The following is a 21,973-nucleotide window of genomic DNA, read 5'->3' on the forward strand; positions in this document are numbered from 1 at the left end:
CAATGAGGCAGTGATCGCTGAGATCCTGGTTGAAGACAGCGGAGGTGTATTTGGAGGGCCAGTTGGTCAGGATGACGTCTATGAGGGTGCCCTTGTTTACAGATTTAGGGTTGTACCTGGTGGGTTCCTTGATGATTTGTGTGAGATTGAGGGCATCTAGCTTAGATTGTAGGACTGCCGGGGTGTTAAGCATATCCCAGTTTAGGTCACCTAACAGAACAAACTCTGAAGCTAGATGGGGGGCAATCAATTCACAAATGGTGTGCAGGGCACAGCTGGGTGCTGAGGGGGGTCGGTTGCAGGCGACAACAGTGAGAGACATATCTGGAGAGACTAATTTTCAAGATTAGTAGTTCGAACTGTTTGGGTATGGACCTGGAAAGTATGACATTACTTTGCAGGCTATCTCTGCAGTAGACTGCAACTCCTCGCCCTTTGGCAGTTCTATCTTGACGGAAGATGTTATAGTTGGGTATGGAAATCTCTGAATTTTTGGTGGCCTTCCTGAGCCAGGATTCAGACACGGCAAGGACATCAGGGTTAGCAGAGTGTGCTAAAGCAGTGAGTAAAACAAATTTAGGGAGGAGGCTTCTGATGTTGACATGCATGAAACCAAGGCTTTTTCGATCACAGAAGTCAACAAATGAGGGTGCCTGGGGACATGCAGGGCCTGGGTTTACCTCCACATCACCCGCGGAACACAGGAGGAGTAGTAGCTAAAGGCTATCAAAACTGGTTGCCTAGAGCGTTGGGGACAGAGAATGAAAGGAGCAGATTTCTGGGCATGGTTGAATATATTCAGGGCATAATGCGCAGACAGGGGTATGGTGGGGTGCGGGTACAGCGGAGGTAAGCCCAGGCACTGGGTGATGATGAGAGAGGTTGTATCTCTGGACATGCTGGTTGTAATGGGTGAGGTCACCGCATGTGTGGGAGGTGGGACAAAGGAGGTATCAGGGGTATGAAGAGTGGATCTAGGGGCTCCATTGTAAACCAAAACAATGATAACTAACCTGAACAACAGTATACAAGGCATATTGACATTTGAGAGAGACATACAGTAATCACAGGTGTTGAATTGGGAGAGCTAGCTAAAACAGTAGCTAAAACAGTAGGTGAGACAACAACAGCTAATCAGCTAGCACAACAACAGCAGATAAAATGGCGTAGGCTAGGCAGGGGGGGGGGGTCGGATTAACTACACACAGAGCCTGAGTGCGGCTGGGGCTGACAGATAAAACATAAACAAGCAGAATGGAATACCGTGATTAATGGACAGTCTAGCACGCATCAGCTATGTAGCCAAGTGTTCAGTGTCCAGGGAGGCAGCGGTGGATGGGGCAGGGAAGCTGGACTGGCGAGTGTTATCCAGGTTAAAAACAGTTAGCAGTGGCTAACAATGACTAAATAGCTTGTAGCTAGTTAGCTGGTTAGCTTCTGGAGGTTCTTGTGTGTGTTCTAAAAATTAAAAATAATGGTGATTCCGTATCACATTGGGTGAGGCAGGTTACCGGAAGGTATAAACAAATTAAAAATCGAAAAGAGAAAGTAAATATGGGTCCAGTGAGTGTTTGGGACGCAGCGATTCAGACGGTTAGCAGGCCTGTGCTAACAAGCTAACAGTTAGTAGGCCAGGGCTAAACAAAGTAGCAGTTAGCAGGCCGAATTAGCAAGCAAGGACGTCGCGATGGGGTGAGTCTGTTTATTCCTCTTCATGCGGTGGCATCGATAGACCGGTCGAGGGTCCGGATATTGTAGCCCAGGAGTATGCTTCAGTGGTAGCACAGGAGCTCTGGCCGGGCTAGCTTCAAGCTAAGTGGGTGGAAACGCTAGCCAGGAGTAATCATCCGGGGTTGCGGTTAGCTAGATAGCTAGTTAAGAAGAATCCAGCTGAAAATGTTCCGTTTGCGGTGGGAATCTGGTGGGAATCCGGGGATAAAAAATAATAGGTCCGTTATGCTCTGGTTAGAGTCGCGTTGTTCGAACTGGCGAGAGCTTTCCGAGCTAAAGGTTAGCTGATGACCGGTTAGCTGAAGACCGCTAGCAATGGTTTGCTGACTGATAGCTGGTAGCTAGCTGGGAGTTAGCTGGCTAGCTTCAGTTGAGGGGTTTCGGATCCAAAGTAGATATAAGTACTTTAGAAGAAAATAGCTACATTGGGTGAGGCGGGTTGCAGGAGAGTATTTAGAAGTTGAGGTTTAACAAAATGTTTTAAAAGATATGCGAAGAAAATATGTTTAAAAATATATTTTTTAAAACTATATATACAAGGGACACGACACGACAAGACAAGACGTTCGACTTCTACGCCATCTCAGACTGACCATCAGATGCTCCCTCGCTCCTCACAGACTGACCATCAGATGCTCCCTCGCTCCTCTCAGACTGACCATCAGATGCAGGCCATCAGTCCAGTAAAAATAAAAGCTAATTATTATGCTCACTCAGCTGTGCCTCACAAGTAAAACAACAAATTATTATGCTCACTCAGCTGTGCCTCACAAGTAAAACAACAAATTAATTTCAATATGGTCTGAGAAGCACAACAACATTTGCAATTCAACTATAGCCAACATGCAGTGATAATGTATTGGGCCTATAGCTTACTGCACAAACCTCATTGCTACAGAATTGTTTTTAATTGGTTAATGTTGCATATGCTTACATTTCATATCTAAAAATAAATCTGAGCAGTAGATCTCGGCTTGTAATTTGACTCACAAAGTGATCTTGGTTGGTGACCACTGGTGTATCGAATCATTGTACCATCTAAACTGGAATAAAATATATTTTCAAAAACTACAAATATTTAATTTTCAACTGTTTGAAGATGGTGTACTAAACCGAAAGCAAAAGATTAAAAAACAAACCCTAAGAACAGGAAGTATAGAAATAGCACACATAGAACAGATCTACCACTTCATAGACTTCCTTCTAACGATGATGACAGATCTATAACTCACAATACTATGTGAATTTGATCGGGTAGCACAAAAAGTGACATATTGCAGCTTTAACAAGACTCCATCTTAACTCCTCAACATTTACTGGACAGGTTGAACAGCGCAGAAGAGAACCTCCCTGAACAGTTTTTTTTCTTCTCGTCAAGACCAGTATGTAGGGAATCTATACGGAACAAGAATATATAAGCAACATGCAAAGTGTTGGTATCATGTTTCATGAGCTGAAATAAAAGATCCCAGAAATGTTCCATAAGCATTGAAAGCTTATTTCTCAAAAAGAGTTGTGCACAAATGTGTTTACATCCCTGTTAGTGAGCATTTCTCATTTGCCAAGATAATCCATCCACCTGACAGGTGTGGCATATCAAGAAGCTGATTAAATAGCATGATCATTACACAGGTGCACCTTGTGCTGGGGAGAGGAAAAGGCCACTCTAAATGTGCCGTTTTGTCAAACAACACAATGCCACAGATATCTTGTTTTGAGGGAGTATGCAATTGGCATGCTGACTGGAGCAATGACTACCAGAGCTGGTGCCAGAGAATGTAATGATCATTTCTTTACCATAATCCGCCTTCAACGTCATTTTAGGGAATCTGGCAGTATGTCCAACCGGCCTCACAACCGCAGACCATGTGTAACCACGCCAGCCCAGGGCCTCCACACCCGGCTTCTTCACCTGTGGGATAATCTTAGACCAGCCACCTAGACAGCTGATGAAACTGTGGGTTTGCACAACTGAATAATTTCTGCACAAACTGTCAGAAACCGCCTGAAGGAAGCTCATCTGCGTGCTCGTCATCTTTACCAGGGTCTTGGCCTGACTGCAGTTCGGCCTCGTAACCGACTTCAGTGGGCAAATGCTCACATTTGATGGCCACTGGTATGCTGGAGAAGTGTGCTCTTCACGGAATAATCCCAGTTTCAACTGTACTGGGCAGATGGCAGATAGCATGTACAGCGTTGTGGGGACGAGCGGAATGCTGATGAACATTGTGAACAGAGTGTCCCGTGGTGGCGGTGGGGTTAAGGTATGGGTAAGCATAAGCTACGGACAACAAACACAATTGCATTTTATCGATGGCAATTTGAATCCACAGAGACACCATGACGAGATCCTGAGGCCCATTGTTGTGCCATTCATCTGCCGTCATCACCTCATGTTTCAGCATGATAATGCACGGCCCCATGTTGCAAGGATCTGTACACAACTCCTGGAAGCTGAAAACTTCCCAGTTCTTCCATGGCCTGCATACTCACCAGACATGTCATCATTTGAGCAAAAGCTTGTGATGCTTTGGACCGACGTGTACGACAGCGTGTTGCAATTCCGGCCAAAATCCAGCAACTTCACACAGCCATTGAAGAGGAGTGGGACAACATTCCACAAGCCCCAATCAACAGCCTGATCAACTCTATGTGAAGGAGATGTGTTGCGCTACATGAGACAAATGGTGGTCACACCAGATACTGACAGGTTTTCTGATCCACACCCCTACTTTTTTTTAAGGTATCTGTGACCAACAGGTGCATATCTGTATTCCCAGTTCTGTGAAATCCATAGATTAGGGCCTAATGATTTTTTTAAATGTACTGATTTTCTTATGAACTGTAACACATTAATTTGTGTTCAGTTTCTTTTACGTATGCTACATTAACTTAGTGTGTGAGAGGGAGATGATTGAATGAATTTCTCTGTCTATGCCTCCAGCCCTCCCTCTCAATTCAATTCAAATTACTTTTATTTTACTATCTCTCTCTCTCTCTGTTGTGATGTAATGTGTTAGCAAGAGTGATTGTAGGCATGTGCGTGTCACAATGTTTCCCCCACAGTGGAGCTAAATAAACAGTAGCCTAACGACCAGTGATTTCTCTCTCAGCTTCCCATAACCAAACACAGGGGCGCAACTTTGGTTTTAGAAGTGGGGGGACAATTTACCCCACCAAAATTATTACTTTTTTGGGGGTCGGATAAACACTTCAAACAGCCTACCTGACCACTCGGAGGCGTCCGCGTGGTCCTAAAGCACACAGTTGCCTGTTTTGTATCACATTCCAAGGATAAAACTGTGGAGGACAGAAATGAAGTGAAAGTTGCGCTCCTGACCAAACATGACCCTAGCTACTGCATTTACCATATTATTTGTCGAGTGCCTTTTGTGCCGAGAGACACTGAAAATATTATAGATCATTACATTCTACCGGGGACAAGGGCCCCTAGCTGCCTCAAAACAAGTTCCTTTCATGGCAGGCACATTATCAATAACTCACCATGAAACAACGATTGACAAAAGCATATTCCAGCATTCAAAATCTAAGAAAATTACGTAGGAGGATGAAAAATAAAATAAAATGAAAGTTTATTTGTCACAAGCGCCGAAAAAAAACAGTGAAATGCTTACTTACAGGCTCTAACCAACAGTGCAATTTGAAAGTAAAAAATATGTATTAGGTGTACAATAGTTAAGTAAAGAAATAAAAACAACAGTAAAAGACAGTGAAAATAACAGTAGCGAGTTCCAGTATACAGTAGTGAGGCTATATACAGTAGTGAGGCTATATACAGTAGCAAGGTTATATACAGTAGTGAGGCTATATACAGTAGTGAGGCTATATACACTTGTGAGGCTATATACAGTAGTGAGGTTATATACAGTAGCGAGGGGATATACAGTAGTGAGGCTATATACAGTAGTGAGGCTATATACAGTAGTGAGGCTATATACACTTGTGAGGCTATATACAGTAGTGAGGTTATATACAGTAGCGAGGGGATATACAGTAGTGAGGCTATATACAGTAGTGAGGCTATATACAGTAGTGAGGCTATATACAGTAGTGAGGCTATATACAGCAGTGAGGCTATATACAGTAGTGAGGCTATATACAGTAGTGAGGCTATATACAGTAGAGAGGCTATATACAGTAGTGAGGCTATATACAGTAGAGAGGCTATATACAGTAGTGAGGCTATATACAGTAGTGAGGCTATATACAGGCACCGGTTAATCGGGCTGATTGAGGTAGTATGTACATGTAGATATGGTTAAAGTGACTATGCATATATGATGAACAGAGAATCGCAGTAGCGTAAAAGAGGGGTTGACAGGTGGTGGTTGGGGGGACATTATGCAGATTGTCCGGGTAGCCAATATGCGGGGGCACCGGTTAGCGGGGCTAATTGAGGCAGTATGTACATGAATGTAGACTTAAAGTGACGATGCATATATGATAAACAGAGAGTAGCAGCAGCTTAAAAGAGGGGTTGGGGGGGGGTATAATGAAAATAGTCCATTTGATTAGATGTTCCGGAGTCTTATGGCTTAGGGGTTAAAAGCCTGTTGAGAAGCCCTTTGGTCCTAGACTAAGCGCTCCAGTACCGCTTGCCATGCGGTAGCAGAGAGAACAGTCTATGACTGGGGTGGCTGGGGTCTTTGACAATTTTTTTAGGGGCTTCCTCTGACACCGACTGGTGTAGAGGTCCTGGATGGCAGGCAGCTTAGCCCCAGTGATGTACTGGGCCGTACGCACTACTTTCTGTAGTGCCTTGCGGTGGGAGGCCGAGCAGTTGCCATACCAGGCAGTGACGCAACCAGTCAGGCGCTCGATGTTGCAGCTGTAGAACCTTTTGATGCCAAATCTTTTTAGTTTCCTGTGGGGGAATAGGCTTTTTGGTGATGTGGACACCAAGGAACTTGGAGCTCTCAACCTGTTCCACTACAGCCCTGTCGATGAGAATGGGGCCGTGGCTCGCTCCACTACAGCCCTGTCGATGAGAATGGGGGCGTGGCTCGCTCCACTACAGCCCTGCCGATGAGAATGGGGCGGGCGCTCCACTACAGCCCTGCCGATGAGAATGGGGCGTGGCTCTCCACTACAGCCCTGTCGATGAGAATGGGGGCGTGGCTCGCTCCACTACAGCCCTGTCGATGAGAATGGGGGCGTGGCTCGATGAGAATGGGGGCGTCCACTACAGCCCTGCCGATGAGAATGGGGGCGTGGCTCGCTCCACTACAGCCCTGCCGATGAGAATGGGGGCGTGGCTCGCTCCACTACAGCCCTGCCGATGAGAATGAGGGGGCGTGGCTCGCTCCACTACAGCCCTGTCGATGAGAATGGGGGCGTGGCTCGCTCCACTACAGCCCTACAGTCGATGAGAATGGTGGCGTGGCTCGCTCCACTACAGCCCTGTCGATGAGAATGGGGCTCGCTCCACTACAGCCCTGTCGATGAGAATGGGGGGGCGTGGCGATGAGAATGGGGCGTGGCTCCACTACAGCCCTGCCGATGAGAATGGGGGCGTGGCTCGCTCCACTACAGCCCTGCCGATGAGAATGGGGGCGTGGCTCGCTCCACTACAGCCCTGTCGATGAGAATGGGGGCGTGGCTCGCTCCACTACAGCCCTGCCGATGAGAATGGGGGCGTGGCTCGCTCCACTACAGCCCTGTCGATGAGAATGGGGGCGTGGCTCGCTCCACTACAGCCCTGTCGATGAGAATGGGGGCGTGGCTCGCTCCACTACAGCCCTGTCGATGAGAATGGGGGCGTGGCTCGCTCCACTACAGCCCTGTCGATGAGAATGGGGGCGTGGCTCGCTCCACTACAGCCCTGTCGATGAGAATGGGGGCGTGGCTCGCTCCACTACAGCCCTGTCGATGAGAATGGGGGCGATGAGAATGGTGGCTCGCTCCACTACAGCCCTGTCGATGAGAATGGGGGCGTGGCTCGCTCCACTACAGCCCTGTCGATGAGAATGGGGGGCTCCACTACAGGCGATGAGAATGGGGGCGTGGCTCGCTCCACTACAGGCTCGCTCCACTACAGCCCTGCTCCACTACAGCCCTGTCGATGAGAATGGGGCGTGGCTCGCTCCACTACAGCCCTGTCGATGAGAATGGGGGCGTGGCTCGCTCCACTACAGCCCTGTCGATGAGAATGGGGGCGTGGCTCGCTCCACTACAGCCCTGTCGATGAGAATGGGGGCGTAGCTCGCTCCACTACAGCCCTGTCGATGAGAATGGGGGCGTGGCTCGCTCCACTACAGCCCTGTCGATGAGAATGGGGGCGTGGCTCGCTCCACTACAGCCCTGTCGATGAGAATGGGGGCGTGGCTCGCTCCTCCTTTTCCTGTTGTTCACAATCATCTCCTATGATTCCTATGTCCATTAATCTATGATGTTGGCTACCTTTGTCCATTCCAATGTCTATGAAGATACTTTACCTGAAGTTTGACATGAGATGGATCCTATGCCAGCATAAACGAGGCCTATACCCTGGTTTTAGAGTTCAATGATGGATGGGATCAACAAGTGGTAGCATACATCAGCCATTCTGGACACACATCTATTCTATTCTGGATTCACACGTCTTGCTGTCTTTCTATGGCTTGTGTAAATGGCATGCAGCTACCACCACCTATTGGCCATGAAACTAAATTGCATTGGTATTACCTCTTCCACAAATGCAATAAGTGGAAAATCAAGACACTTCAGTATTGCTCAATAGTTATTGCCTGTATTTAAGTTAATTTAAGTACAAAATTGCCAGCAAATCAACAGAAATTCCTATCTACTTTATTTTGATGATGTTTAATAAGTGTATGTCATAAACTATAAAAAAATCAAGAGAATCGCACACTCCATATATAAAGTCCCAGTTATTTATTGGGTAAATCACCAACATTTCGGCATCACTGTGTCGTCTTCAGGGTGGGAGTTTATATATGGAGTGTGTGACTCTCTTTATTTCATATAGTTTATAGTTTATTTGCCGTTATTCAGTACCTCCACACAAAATAATTGTTCTGGGTGTGCGCCAGCTCATGTTTTTTATTCTAATAAGTGTAAGTCAAAATACAAATGTATCATCAACAATGACAGGACAGAAGAATGGGATGATTGTTGTTGTCAAATCCACGTGCCCAGTTCTAAAGTCCCGGTGGCTACTTAATGGTGTTTACCTAAACCTCATACCAAACCAAGTGTTGATCTAAGCTACTGTGGGTCAAAGCTTGTCTGAAAAAAACTGTTCGGTCTCGCTTCCAGTTGTTTTTCTTCTTTAGCCAACTTCCTACTAGATCAGCTAGTCCAATATTCCACACCCTAAAGGAGAACCTAATCTGGGTACTGTTCCTGAATTCCCTGCATCATTGTCTTGACAAACAAAACTAATTAGACAATGGCATGAATTTGGCAATGTAAATGCACACTGGCACTAATGTAGAACCATATCTATACAGTATTCACTGTAGGTTTTTCAATTCAGTTTACTGTGACTTGAACCGAATGCCTCTTTCAATCAAGTGTAAAATCAATTATAGGTTATTGCAAATCCAGGGTTATTGAGTGCTGTCTTAAGGACATATATACAAACCTTTTGCTCATCTATTTACAGAGCCAAGTCACTGACTAAAGAAAAAAAACTAACTGGGGCTATGTCCCAAACAGCACCTTATTTACCTTAGGGCCCTGGTCAAATGTAGAGCACTATATAGGGAATTTGGGAAGCATTGGAGATGTCATTTGGGACACATGCTTGGAAATGTTTCATTTTTCAAAATGTAAGAAAAAGGATTTGAAAGGGGATGAACAGGTAATCACATGATCTTCCATTTTCTCCTACAGACATGCCACCCATGATGGACGTAAAGGGCGAGCCAGGGCCCCAAGGAAAACCTGGACCAAGAGGCCCAACTGGGCCCTCGGGACTTCCGGGAAAACCAGGGCTGGGGAAACCAGGTCTCAATGGCCAGCCTGGCCTTCAGGGACCTCCAGGCTTTCCGGGCATTGGGAAGCCAGGACTTCCGGGTCTCCCAGGAAAAGGGGGAGTTAAGGGGATGACTGGGAATAATGGCGAGGTTGGACTCCGGGGTGAACCAGGCCCCAGAGGACTTCCAGGTCAACCAGGTCTCCCCGGCCCAGCTGGCCTGTCTCTTAATGGCAAACCTGGCCTTCCAGGTGGGAGTGGCCAACCTGGGTCTCGTGGAGAACCAGGACAGAAAGGTGGGCCTGGAAATCCTGGGGAGCGTGGACTCAAGGGAGAGAATGGCAATGGGAATCCTGGATTGCCAGGAACCAGGGGCCCCAATGGGCTCAGGGGCCCCCCAGGGCCAGCTGGTAATCAGGGCATGGGAAAACCAGGACTTGACGGGCTTCCTGGTCCTTCTGGGCCTAAAGGGGACCAGGGGCTCCCAGGAGGAATAGGAGAGCCAGGGAAGGCTGGAGGTCCAGGGCTGCAAGGCCAGCCAGGATCTGTCGGATTGGGCAAGCCTGGTAATGATGGATTGCCTGGAGGACCCGGTCCATTTGGGCCTAAAGGTGAGCCAGGACAGAGGGGTTCTCCAGGGTTTCCTGGAGTTCCTGGCTATGGCAAACCTGGTCTACCAGGGACAAAGGGAGACAAGGGCCTTTTCGGGGGACCAGGCGTCCGTGGAGATAAGGGAGAGCCTGGGATGGCAGGAAAGCCAGGAGACATGGGCCCAGATGGACAGCCAGGACCACCGGGAATACAGGGCCCCATGGGGCTTTCAGGAAAACACGGCATGCCTGGCCTGAAGGGAGAGTTGGGTCCACAGGGGCATCCAGGTCTGCCAGGGATCAGAGGGGACCAGGGTCCTGGTGGTATGTCTGGAAAACCAGGCATTCCTGGAGACAAAGGGCTCCCGGGCCCTAACGGGGCTATCGGAAAACCTGGGCCCAAAGGCGAGGCAGGGCACATAGGCCTGCCAGGAAATCCAGGTCTGTTAGGCAATCCTGGACCAAAAGGGGAGCTTGGGTTTGTTGGGTCTCCAGGACCGAGAGGCCAGTCTGGAATCCCCGGTCTGCAGGGGCCTTCAGGGCCAATGGGGCCACAGGGTATCCCAGGTCTGAAGGGCGAACCTGGGCTGCCGGGTCTTCCAGGTCTGGGCAAGCTCGGAGAAAAAGGAGTTCCAGGTCCCCAAGGTCCCCCAGGAAAGCCCGGCAACTCTGGACTCAACGGCAACCCCGGCCCTCCAGGGCCACCCGGGCCCCCTGGCCCTGCAGGAAACGGACAAACCGGGGTGGCTGGGCTAACGGATTCAGGGCTGGGTGGGGACGAGGTACCAGACGGGAGGAACGGAAAACCACAGTTTGGCCGTGCAGATCTCTCCGCCACCCTGGCGCCCGCGTTTACCGCCATCCTCACCACAGCCTTCCCTCCCTCTGGGACGCCCATCAAGTTCGACAGGACCCTGTACAACGGGCAGAATGCCTACAACCCTGCCACCGGTATCTTCACCAGCCCCATGTCTGGCGTCTACTACTTTGCCTACCACGTGCACGTAAAGGGATTCAGTCTGTGGGTGGCACTGTACAAGAACTATGTTCCAGCCACATACACCTACGACGAGTACAAGAAGGGCTACATGGACCAGGCGTCCGGTAGCGCCGTCCTTGAGCTGAAGGAGAACGACCAGGTGTGGATGCAGATGCCCTCGGATCAGGCTAACGGGCTCTACTCCACCGAATACATCCACTCGTCCTTCTCAGGGTTCCTGCTCTGTCCCACATAATGGCCTGCTAGTCAACTATCACCTAGGGTGCCTTCTGATGTCCCTGTATCAAAACACCGGCAGCCAGAATAACACCACCTGTATAATGTTATCATCAACAACATCAACAACGACAGGAAAAGACGTTGTGAACAGAAGATGGAGAATTCAAAAGCAGGAGAAGGATACTTCATGCTGTGCTCTGTTTTTATCTCTTTCTTTAAAATGTCAGTTTTTTTATTTTTACTTGTTTGTTTTTTTAGCTTATATTATTATAATTATTATTATTGTCATAATTGTTATTATTATTATTATTATTTTGTCATCGTTGTCTGTATTGTTGTTGTTTATTGGATTCGGACTATTAAGTGCCTTACTTTGTCTAAGTAACATTTATTATGCTGCGTTCATAACTATTTGGGAAGGTGGTAAATACCATTTGGATGCAATCACGTTCTTTGAACTCATTGAGAAACGCCGATTGGCTAACAGCTATCGTGCTTGTAAAATATTATGGTGTTTAAAAACCATATTAATAGCTTGCTTTTTATAAATAATGTTTTGTTGTTGCATTTAACTGTCATAAATACTGTTATAATTTCCTTAGTAGGTGACGTTGGAAGTCAGCATGTGGGAGAAGTCAGAGCTCAGCGATGATAGACGAGTTTCCCACTAGTAATTACCAGTTAGAGGAGCTTTAAAGTGTTTTTTTTTTATCCAGTCGTATGTGGTAAATACCACCTTCCCACTTGGTTATGAATGTAGCATTAGACCTACCCATGTGACTGCACATCCTACCCAAATGCTCTGACATCAGTAGGATGAAATCGTCAGACCCTGGGGCTCTGATTGGTTCCCCTGGCTGCAGTCACTTCCTGCACAAAAGCCTCCCATTTTCTTATGTGTGCGCGTCCTTCCTATTTAAATCAATATTTCACATAAAGATGTACCATTACACATACAGTATGAAGTGTATATTCAATAAACAATTCCTGACGTGAAATAATATCCAATACTTTTCACTTTACTTAAAAAAATGTTTTTTAAATGACCTGTTCTAGGGATCGATGGATCATTGTTTATCAGTATGCTCTGATGTTTTGACAGTCAACTTCTAGTTGTCTGTTGGGTGCTAATTTTATGGTTTTGGATCATGGCTATGACTTGACCAATAAGAGGTCATTGCTGGTCATTCTAGAAGGTGACGGTTTTGGATCATGGCTATGACTTGACCAATAAGAAGTCATTGCTGGTCATTCTAGAAGGTGACGGTTTTGGATCATGGCTATGACTTGACCAATAAGAAGTCATTGCTGGTCATTCTAGAAGGTGACGGTTTTGGATCATGGCTATGACTTGACCAATAAGAAGTCATTGCTGGTCATTCTAGAAGGTGACGGTTTTGGATCATGGCTATGACTTGACCAATAAGAAGTCATTGCTGGTCATTCCAGAAGGTGACGGTTTTGGATCATGGCTATGACTTGACCAATAAGAAGTCATTGCTGGTCATTCTAGAAGGTGACGGTTTTGGATCATGGCTATGACTTGACCAATAAGAAGTCATTGCTGGTCATTCTAGAAGGTGACGGTTTTGGATCATGGCTATGACTTGACCAATAAGAAGTCATTGCTGGTCATTCCAGAAGGTGACGGTTTTGGATCATGGCTATGACCTGACCAATAAGAAGTCATTGCTGGTCATTCCAGAAGGTGACGGTTTTGGATCATGGCTATGACTTGACCAATAAGGAGTCATTGCTGGTCATTCTAGAAGGTGACGGTTTTGGATCATGGCTATGACCTGACCAATAAGAAGTCATTGCTGGTCATTCCAGAAGGTGACGGTTTTGGATCATGGCTATGACTTGACCAATAAGAAGTCATTGCTGGTCATTCCAGAAGGTGACGGTTTTGGATCATGGCTATGACTTGACCAATAAGAAGTCATTGCTGGTCATTCCAGAAGGTGACGGTTTTGGATCATGGCTATGACTTGACCAATAAGAAGTCATTGCTGGTCATTCCAGAAGGTGACGGTTTTGGATCATGGCTATGACCTGACCAATAAGAAGTCATTGCTGGTCATTCCAGAAGGTGACGGTTTTGGATCGTGGCTATGACCTGACCAATAAGAAGTCATTGCTGGTCATTCCAGAAGGTGACGGTTTTGGATCATGGCTACGGTTTTGACTTGACCAATAAGAAGTCACTGCTGGTCATTCTAGAAGGTGACGGTTTTGGATCATGGCTATGACTTGACCAATAAGAAGTCATTGCTGGTCATTCCAGAAGGTGACGGTTTTGGATCATGGCTATGACTTGACCAATAAGGAGTCATTGCTGGTCATTCTAGAAGGTGACGGTTTTGGATCATGGCTATGACCTGACCAATAAGAAGTCATTGCTGGTCATTCCAGAAGGTGACGGTTTTGGATCATGGCTATGACTTGACCAATAAGAAGTCATTGCTGGTCATTCCAGAAGGTGACGGTTTTGGATCATGGCTATGACTTGACCCAATTAAGAAGTCATTGACCTGGTCATTCCAGAAGGTGACGGTTTTGGATCATGGCTATGACTTGACCAATAAGGAGTCATTGCTGGTCATTCTAGAAGGTGACGGTTTTGGATCATGGCTATGACCTGACCAATAAGAAGTCATTGCTGGTCATTCCAGAAGGTGACGGTTTTGGATCATGGCTATGACTTGACCAATAAGAAGTCATTGCTCTATCCAACTTGTGTAAGATCCACACAAAGCAGGGGACACATAGAGACAGCAGTATTAAACATGGAAGAGTAACCATGCTTTCCCCCGTTCTCCTCTTCTTTAAAAAAGCATCAATAGTAACCAGTAACCTAAAGAATTATAAATACTGTATATAGAACACATTAAATAGACAAATAAATACTTCTATGAATAAATGTGTAAGTTAATCATTATATTAATAAACACATTCTGCGTCAGCTAATTCAGCTAATAGACAGAAATTGTGGCCAAATGCGTTTGGATCAATGTCATGTTTCCCTGCATCGATCCATTCTGTGGGTATTCCCATTTACTACCTGCATTGCAGCTCCCGTGTCACCCTCATTTCGTGCTCTATGGCACACACATATTGATGACATCACTGCTTCTTGTGTCCGCTAACGCCATGGCTGCGGCCGAGCAATCAAAGCCCTAGTACCTTTCACATTAACATTTAGAGTGAACGTTCTGAGGGATAGCTCACATTAAAAGCCTCATTCTGTCTACAAACTATAAAGCATATCACAACTACAAATCACATTTACAACTGGCTAAAGGCCATCCGACCTGTTTCTACAGAGTAACCCTTTCAAGGTTCAGATGAAACCCAATGGGTGCATTGGGTGCAGTTCAAATGATCTTACACAACGCTCCCAGTATTTGGTGCTACAGTTATCTCATTGTAATGATAAATGTACAGTAACAATGTATAATCCTCCATAAGCCTCAGTATAACAAAAAGGCTATACATTCATTTTCCACCTAAAGATACATCCGCAACTAAAATGGTTTGTCCATTGCTTGGTTAAATGGAACATCTGATGTTGCCACAGTATATTCCTAGTGGAAGTCCTGTGACAGGATATGAAAGGTTAACTTTTGGAAATGACCATACATGAATCTCCATAATAAGTCATGAGAGAGAGAGACAGAGAGACAGAGAGAGAGAGAGAGAGAGAGAGAGAGAGAGAGAGAGAGAGAGAGAGAGAGAGAGAGAGAGAGGGAGGGAGGGAGGGAGGGAGGGAGTGAGAGAGAGGCTCTGTGGTTGTGAAATTGTTCTTGCATAACAGTTAACATGGCTCTGTTATTTCTGGGAGAAACGGTGGGACAAGGGTGAGAAGGGTGTTTGCTATGTGAGTTCTCCTAGTGCAGTACAGTGTTTCTGTCTGTATCTATTTTTTTAACTCCCAGCCGTTGACACTTTACCTGTGTGAAAGATGAACTGCAGAGACCATGGAACATGCTTTCTGAGTCATGCACTTCTAGTTAATACTCCACCACAGTTTTGAATTGAAGATCTGATGTGGTTCAAATAGGACATGTGTGTCATCATGAAGGTTACCTAAATGCACATGTATGGTCCTATAGCTTGGTCAATGTCGCAAAGAGAAGGTTTTGGTTTGGTAGTAGTAGTGGGCTACACATCATGAAGGTTACCTAAATGCACATGTATGGTCCTATAGCTTGGTCAATGTCGCAAAGAGAAGGTTTTGGTTTGGTAGTAGTAGTGGGCTACACATCATGAAGGTTACCTAAATGCACATGTATGGTCCTATAGCTTGGTCAATGTCGCAAAGAGAAGGATTTGGTTTGGTAGTAGTAGTGGGCTACACATCATGAAGGTTACCTAAATGCACATGTATGGTCCTATAGCTTGGTCAATGTCGCAAAGAGAAGGATTTGGTTTGGTAGTAGTAGTGGGCTACACATCATGAAGGTTACCTAAATGCACATGTATGGTCCTATAGCTTGGTCAATGTCGCAAAGAGAAGGATTTGGTTTGGTAGTAGTAGTGGGCTACACATCATGAAGGTTACCTAAATGCACATGTATGGTCCTATAGCTTGGTCAATGTCGCAAAGAGAAGGATTTGGTTTGGTAGTAGTAGTGGGCTACACATCATGCAAAGAGGATAAATGTCAAATAGACACGTGGGAAATGTATTCAAAGTAAGACGACAGTAATGTTGGAATAAAAACATGAAGGTTTATCGTGAAGACCTTAATTTTCCAGTGACCTTGGGCTCAAGGTTATATCATACAGTATATCACACTCCCTTGCTGTAAGTTCAATGTAGGGGCATCATATAGTATGTTTCCATCATTAGATATATTTACTATTGGTCATCAATGGTGAGAATACACCATTTAGACTGCCCTGATGCTATTCATGGTGGATATAGCAGAATGGTAGGTAGAACCCATTTATTTTCCTAGATTTTAAGTTCTCTTTCTGTAACAATACCCAAGAGTAGAAGTTGTATTCAGATTGAGAACCTGAGGCCAACATTCATTCACAATGGTTATCCAGGTTCCTGTGGTAAATAAGAAGAATAATGAATGTAGGGATATTGCTCTGTTGTCTACATATTAATACACTTGCTGTATAGCTGTGTCTAAAGAATGATGTTTTTGAAATGTTCTGGAGAAACGGTAATCGGTTTTGACTGAGTTGAGCCTTGTGTCTCACGTTCAGTGTTTTAGGTTTATCCAATGCACTCTCACTAGTCTCGGTGCCCCTAATCCTCTCATCAGAACCTGAACATCCTTAAGCAAAGTTTGTGTATCATTACTGTTGTGTAAGTCTACTAGTCAATTCAAGACTTGTTCTTGTTATGTACTGTATATCAGACATTCGGAAAGCCATTTTTGAGTGGTGTGGTCAGACAGACTGTTACTCTCCTTTTGTCTATTCCTTGTCATAGACAATTTCACTTGGTTTCAGAGCTTGCAGTGTGTGCAAATAATTTTTCCCAAATGTACTGCCTTGATCATAAACTGATTAGACTTGTTTTCTACTCAATGATTAGAAAAACTATAAAAAATACGCCTTGCTTCGGTTTTAAGGGATATTTGTTTGTTATAGTTTGGAGATAGATGTTATAGTTTGGAGATAGATACAAATGAGATAGATACAAATGGGCATTTAAATTTGCACATCACCTTAATGAAGATGTCTTTATACATTTGTGATAATTTAACAGTAACGCCAAAACCGCCCACCGAAGCCTAGATGGTATAAATGGTATTTAACAGCATTGAACGAGATCATTTAGAACACCTAGTTAGCATTCTAGCATTGTTCATGAAGGATTCTTTTTGTGGATTTAAAAAAACATGTTTTTTTTGTGTAATGTACAATGTATCAACCTATAGGATTTTCTTTGTCTTATACATGGCTATTGTGTGCCCTCTATGCAATATGGGTATAAAATGCACTCTTTTTGATTGAAAATGTTTTGTCTGCTTATACAAAATCTACAGTACTTGATTGTATTGATACCAAATCAATAAATACTTTATTGTATATCTGTGTTGATTTTTTCTAGATTCCACATCCATGTGAAACACACATCACATTTGGTTACAGGGAGTATTAGTAGTGTATGCTTACTGTGTCTAGGGCTTAGTATAAAATACTGTACATAGGCTATCCAATTTGCTCTCAGAATGGTATGTACTGTACCAATGAAGATATTGGCCTCAAGTCACTCTGGAGAATAACCAGTAATGTGTATGGTGTCTTATCTAGAAGAGAGCCACCTGATGGTATCAATGTTCCATGGTCTGGTAAGGACTCCACTAGACTGAGCATAACAATCAAAATGTAGACATCCGCGTTGTCTCCCACAATGTTTTTGTTTGTTTGATTACTACTACTACTACTCACCACCAGGGGGCGTCTGTATCAGCTGTATCCCTTACTGTAGCAGCAGTACACACTCCTTCGGTGGGAGAAGGAAACGGCCGCGTGGGGGACTGGTACATTTCTAAAATTCAAGAGTTTATGTGAAATCAGCTAGTTCAATGGGTAATCTGTTACAACAGAGAAAATATACTAAACATAAAATAAAATGTATTCCATTTTTTTAATAGTAGTTTTTTTTTTTTTTACCAATCTGCGAGGGTGTTCAGTTCAATTAAACGTTTGCTATGTTGCGTGACCGTTTGTACTGAACAACACGTTTCCTCAAAATGTTCTTCAACATACTTTGAGTTATGTTTCCTCCTTTTGGTGGGTGTGACTGGAAGCAACGTATTTAAATGGCAGTGGAGCGTTCCCCAACCCACAACCAAACCCCTCTCCGTTTTTCAACTGGTCGTTCAGAACAGTTTCCGTTTCATTGAATGTTGAAATTCTTTTTTTTTTTGTACTGAACGCAGCCCTGGGCTCTATCTGGTCAAGAGTCTGGGTCTCAACCTCATTTTATGTTGATATGGGTGTTTTGGGTGTAATATATATTGTTGGCACATTTGTCAAAAGCTACTTTATTATTTTAATGACAATGACAATGCTTTGTTCAATGTTCTGTTTCTCATAAGAATCCCCATTATAAAGGGACAGTCCAATTGACCACTAGGTGGTGTTTATGTCTCACTAAAAGGTAATATGGACCAAACCAGAGGACCTATTTCGTTAATTGAGAATAATGTCCGAGAATAACATGATTTATCATATTGGATACATATATTCACACATGGTGTTACTATTATATTTCCTTTGTTCATAACATGACATTAGATTAATCAATGATGAAGCCATATAAAGAAAAACCAGCTATGGGCTGTGTCTGACCAATATTTCCTATAGCCAATCACACAAAACAAGCGAATACGTCATCGCTTGACTGTTTGTTATACTCGAACATGGCTAGTCAAACAGGACAAGGCTTGGCTGGAGGTAATCTAACTAGGTGGACCAAAATTGGTGCGTTTGAGTTTTAAGGCGAAAGCAACAGCCTGTAGACAAATGTCCAGGATTGAAGTCAGGTGCATCTGCCACAGATGAAAGTTGGGCAATAATGTGGTTTCCCAAAAGCAAGGCTCAGATCAACATGGCAGTGTTGCCATTGTTTATAAAAGTTTATCTTTATAATGTCAAATTTTATTTATTTATTTCACCTTTATTTAACCAGGTAGGCAAGTTGAGAACAAGTTCTCATTTACAATTGCGACCTGGCCAAGATAAAGCAAAGCAGTTCGATACATACAACGACACAGAGTTACACATGGAGTATAAATGGAAATAAAGATGGCTGCATCCCCCATATCACACAGTAACCAATTGAAATCATGTGTGTACATTGCACAATCAATCTGTGAGAAAGAGCATCAAAAATCACATTAATTTGTATATATCAATTGTATACATGAATTGCGGAAAAGTTGGATTCTGTTTCAGTCATGTCTTTGGTCACATTCACATGGGTAAAAAAAACACCCGAATGATTGGTTGGCAATAGAGCCTCCCACAATTACAGGCGATGGATGGAGGATGACGTTGGTGAAGAGCAACTGCAGAAATTTGCAGTAAAAATTGTATTACATTTGGACCACATTATTATTATTTTTGTCAAATTCATGCACTCAACATATACACATAAGTGGACAACTGGTAAATAATGCTATACACTTTGAAAGGCGTTGAACAACGACGGCCAGACTTGACAAAAATGATCCGCTCGAAAACTCCGAATGGGTCAATTTACCAACTCTTGAGTCCTGATGCTCGTCACTCAGATATTGGTGATGATGAGTCGGAGCATTTATAGTCGGAACAGGTAAAGCGGAAATGTCCGATATGCTGATTCGTTGAACGCGGCACGTGTATAGGCACAACCAGTTACCAAATCGGACATTTATGAGATTCCTCGTTCGGACTAGCACATGAACGCGGTATTACCATTGCTCAACATGAAATAAAGAATATATCTCGAAGATTCCAGTTTAATATTTAAAAAAAAAAACGAATATTGCCTATTTGTTATACATTGTTGTTTTGTGATCCCTGGTTTTCTTGCGTTCCGAGTGACGTTAACGAGATTACCACCTTAACTCCTCCCAACAGTTCTGATGTGAGCTCTCTCACCCACAAGAGGAACTAAAGATCTGACAGCAGTTACTGCTCCCCATCCACATTCTCCGGGATAGTCACTGGTTTTCAATGTCCAGCCTGCTCTTTGTAAGTAAGAACGCTTGTTCATATCGTTATACATTGTCACACAAAAAAACCCAGATAACTATTTCACTACAGCGTCAGTCTTATTGGAAAAAAAAGTAGCTAGCTAAGGCTAGCCTGCTAACGCTGGGATATGACAGCTAAATACATCGTTTTCCAACTCTGCAGCTTCGCCGACAGAAAATGTTGGCAAAACACCAAGGTTCGTCAAGTTAAATTAAACATTTTAATAGCGAACGAGTAGTAGGCTTTATCGAAAAAGCCTTAACATCGACAACAGCTAACGTTAGCCAGTCAGCTGCCGGTTTCCTGCGTAACACCGGTAACTAACTATAGGAAGATAACGTTCGTTTAGTTAGCATGCAAGCTAACCACGCTAACGGACGCGAGCTAGCGAACTAGGAGGTATTGTGGTTAGTCAACCAACTACGCCAAAGTATTACTCGAACTAGTTTTGTTTCTGTTTATACACCCCGATAGCTTTGTTAGTGCTAGCCAGCTATTCGTTTGACCCACACTAAGTTACAGCCCAATGTGTCCCATTTTTATTTTCTGAACTGCCTTGCTTGTAACCGACTGGTTAGCATAACTTTAGCAGGGTAGCTAGTTGCATGCCTTGACAGACGGAGAAGGGGCTAGTCAACGTTGTTGGGTAAACGTTAAAGTTACTTACAAACATCGGCCTATTTTACAAGACATGCGGAACCGTTTCTTGTGTCAATGTTATATTTTGTCCTCTATATGAATGAACTGATCTAGAAGGCTTGCTAGCCAAATATAATTAGCCTGTTTGCTAAGTTGCTAGGTGATGAGTCTACAGTACCCACTGATGTATAGCTTATACGTATTGCTTCTAGCTACCATAGCTACATGTGAACAGGAACAAGGGCAACTATCTGTAGCCTAAATACCCAGTGTTGTACTGGAAACGTCGCTGTCTGGTTTCGATGTACAGATTTTTGGTCAGTCCTACCGTTGACTATGGACCGGTGTAACATGATAACGTTACCCGAATGCACTTGTCTCCTGTTGCCAAGGCTTCACGCACACTGCCGAGCGCACGGCAACATTGTCAGAGGAAGCGAGATTGGATGTTAAGGTAACATACACTGTACAAGCTGTCCAATTTTATATCCCAGGTGGTTAAATCGAGACAAATACATATTTTGAGACATGGTTGTTGTCTTGGGTTCTCATCGGGTAATGTCTGGCTAACTAGCTAGTAGTTCACACTCAAACCAAGGCAAACGTATGTTCTGCTCTCTGGTTTTTGTAACACTCAGTCAACAATTCAGAGACAAGTGGACTTGAGGAAATGCATTTGGGGAGGAAGTTGACTTGAACAGCTGTGAAAGTCATAGCTATCTTGCCATTGAAATCTGCTTAACTAGTTGCCTAAATTGTAAAAAAACATCAATCTACACACAATACCTCACATTGACAAAGCAAAGCAGGGTTTTAGACATTTTTGCAAATCTATTCAAAATAATGGAAATATGATATTTCCATAAGTTCAGACGCTACCCTACCTTGGCTGGCAGGTAGCCTAGTGGTTAGAGCGTTGGGCCAGTAACCGTAAGGTTGCTGGATCGAATTCATGAACTGACAAGGTGCCGTTCTGCCCCTGAGCAAGGCACTTAACCCACTGTTCCCAGGGCACCGACGACATGGATGTCGATTAAGGCACACCTCTCTGATTCAAAAGGGTTGGGTTAAATGCCGAAGACACATTTCAGTTGAAGGCATTGTTGTACAACTGACTCTACTTTGTTGAGGCACCTTTGGCAGC

At 44.4% G+C, this 21,973-nt stretch overlaps 2 protein-coding genes and 1 long non-coding RNA gene across 54 annotated transcripts in view; 2 read left to right on the forward strand and 1 right to left on the reverse strand.

Moving 5' to 3' along the window:
• Positions 1-17,532, forward strand: part of LOC118372964 (collagen alpha-2(VIII) chain-like) — a 116,237-nt gene extending 98,705 nt beyond the window's left edge. Inside the window, exons 3-7 of one of the 50 annotated variants that reach the window (XM_052469687.1) lie at positions 9,589-13,187; positions 13,252-13,571; positions 13,706-13,769; positions 13,834-13,961; positions 14,094-17,532. In XM_052469687.1, the coding sequence (XP_052325647.1) occupies positions 9,589-11,495 (1,907 nt within the window). In that variant the 3' untranslated portion in view covers positions 11,496-13,187; positions 13,252-13,571; positions 13,706-13,769; positions 13,834-13,961; positions 14,094-17,532. Of the gene's footprint in view, positions 1-9,588; positions 13,188-13,251; positions 13,572-13,705; positions 13,962-14,093 lie in introns of all 50 variants that reach the window. The other 49 variants (XM_052469694.1, XM_052469691.1, XM_052469700.1 and 46 more) reach the window with 49 other exon arrangements.
• LOC127909258 (uncharacterized) lies at positions 13,002-14,154 on the reverse strand. Its single transcript, XR_008070512.1, has 3 exons — positions 14,014-14,154; positions 13,669-13,881; positions 13,002-13,150 (listed from the first exon to the last, which is right to left on the reverse strand). It is a non-coding gene; the product is annotated as an uncharacterized LOC127909258 (long non-coding RNA).
• Positions 17,533-19,905: 2,373 nt separating the features above from the next.
• LOC118372966 (protein tyrosine phosphatase type IVA 2-like) overlaps positions 19,906-21,973 on the forward strand; it is a 50,380-nt gene continuing 48,312 nt past the window's right edge. For 2 of the 3 annotated variants that reach the window (XM_035759015.2, XM_035759014.2), the window contains exon 1: positions 19,906-20,187. The gene's annotated coding sequence lies outside the window, so the exon portion shown is untranslated. Of the gene's footprint in view, positions 20,192-21,973 lie in introns of all 3 variants that reach the window. The other variant, XM_035759016.2, reaches the window with a different exon arrangement.

Source organism: Oncorhynchus keta, chromosome 19 (assembly GCF_023373465.1).
Source record: "Oncorhynchus keta strain PuntledgeMale-10-30-2019 chromosome 19, Oket_V2, whole genome shotgun sequence".
Classification (NCBI taxonomy): domain Eukaryota; kingdom Metazoa; phylum Chordata; class Actinopteri; order Salmoniformes; family Salmonidae; genus Oncorhynchus; species Oncorhynchus keta.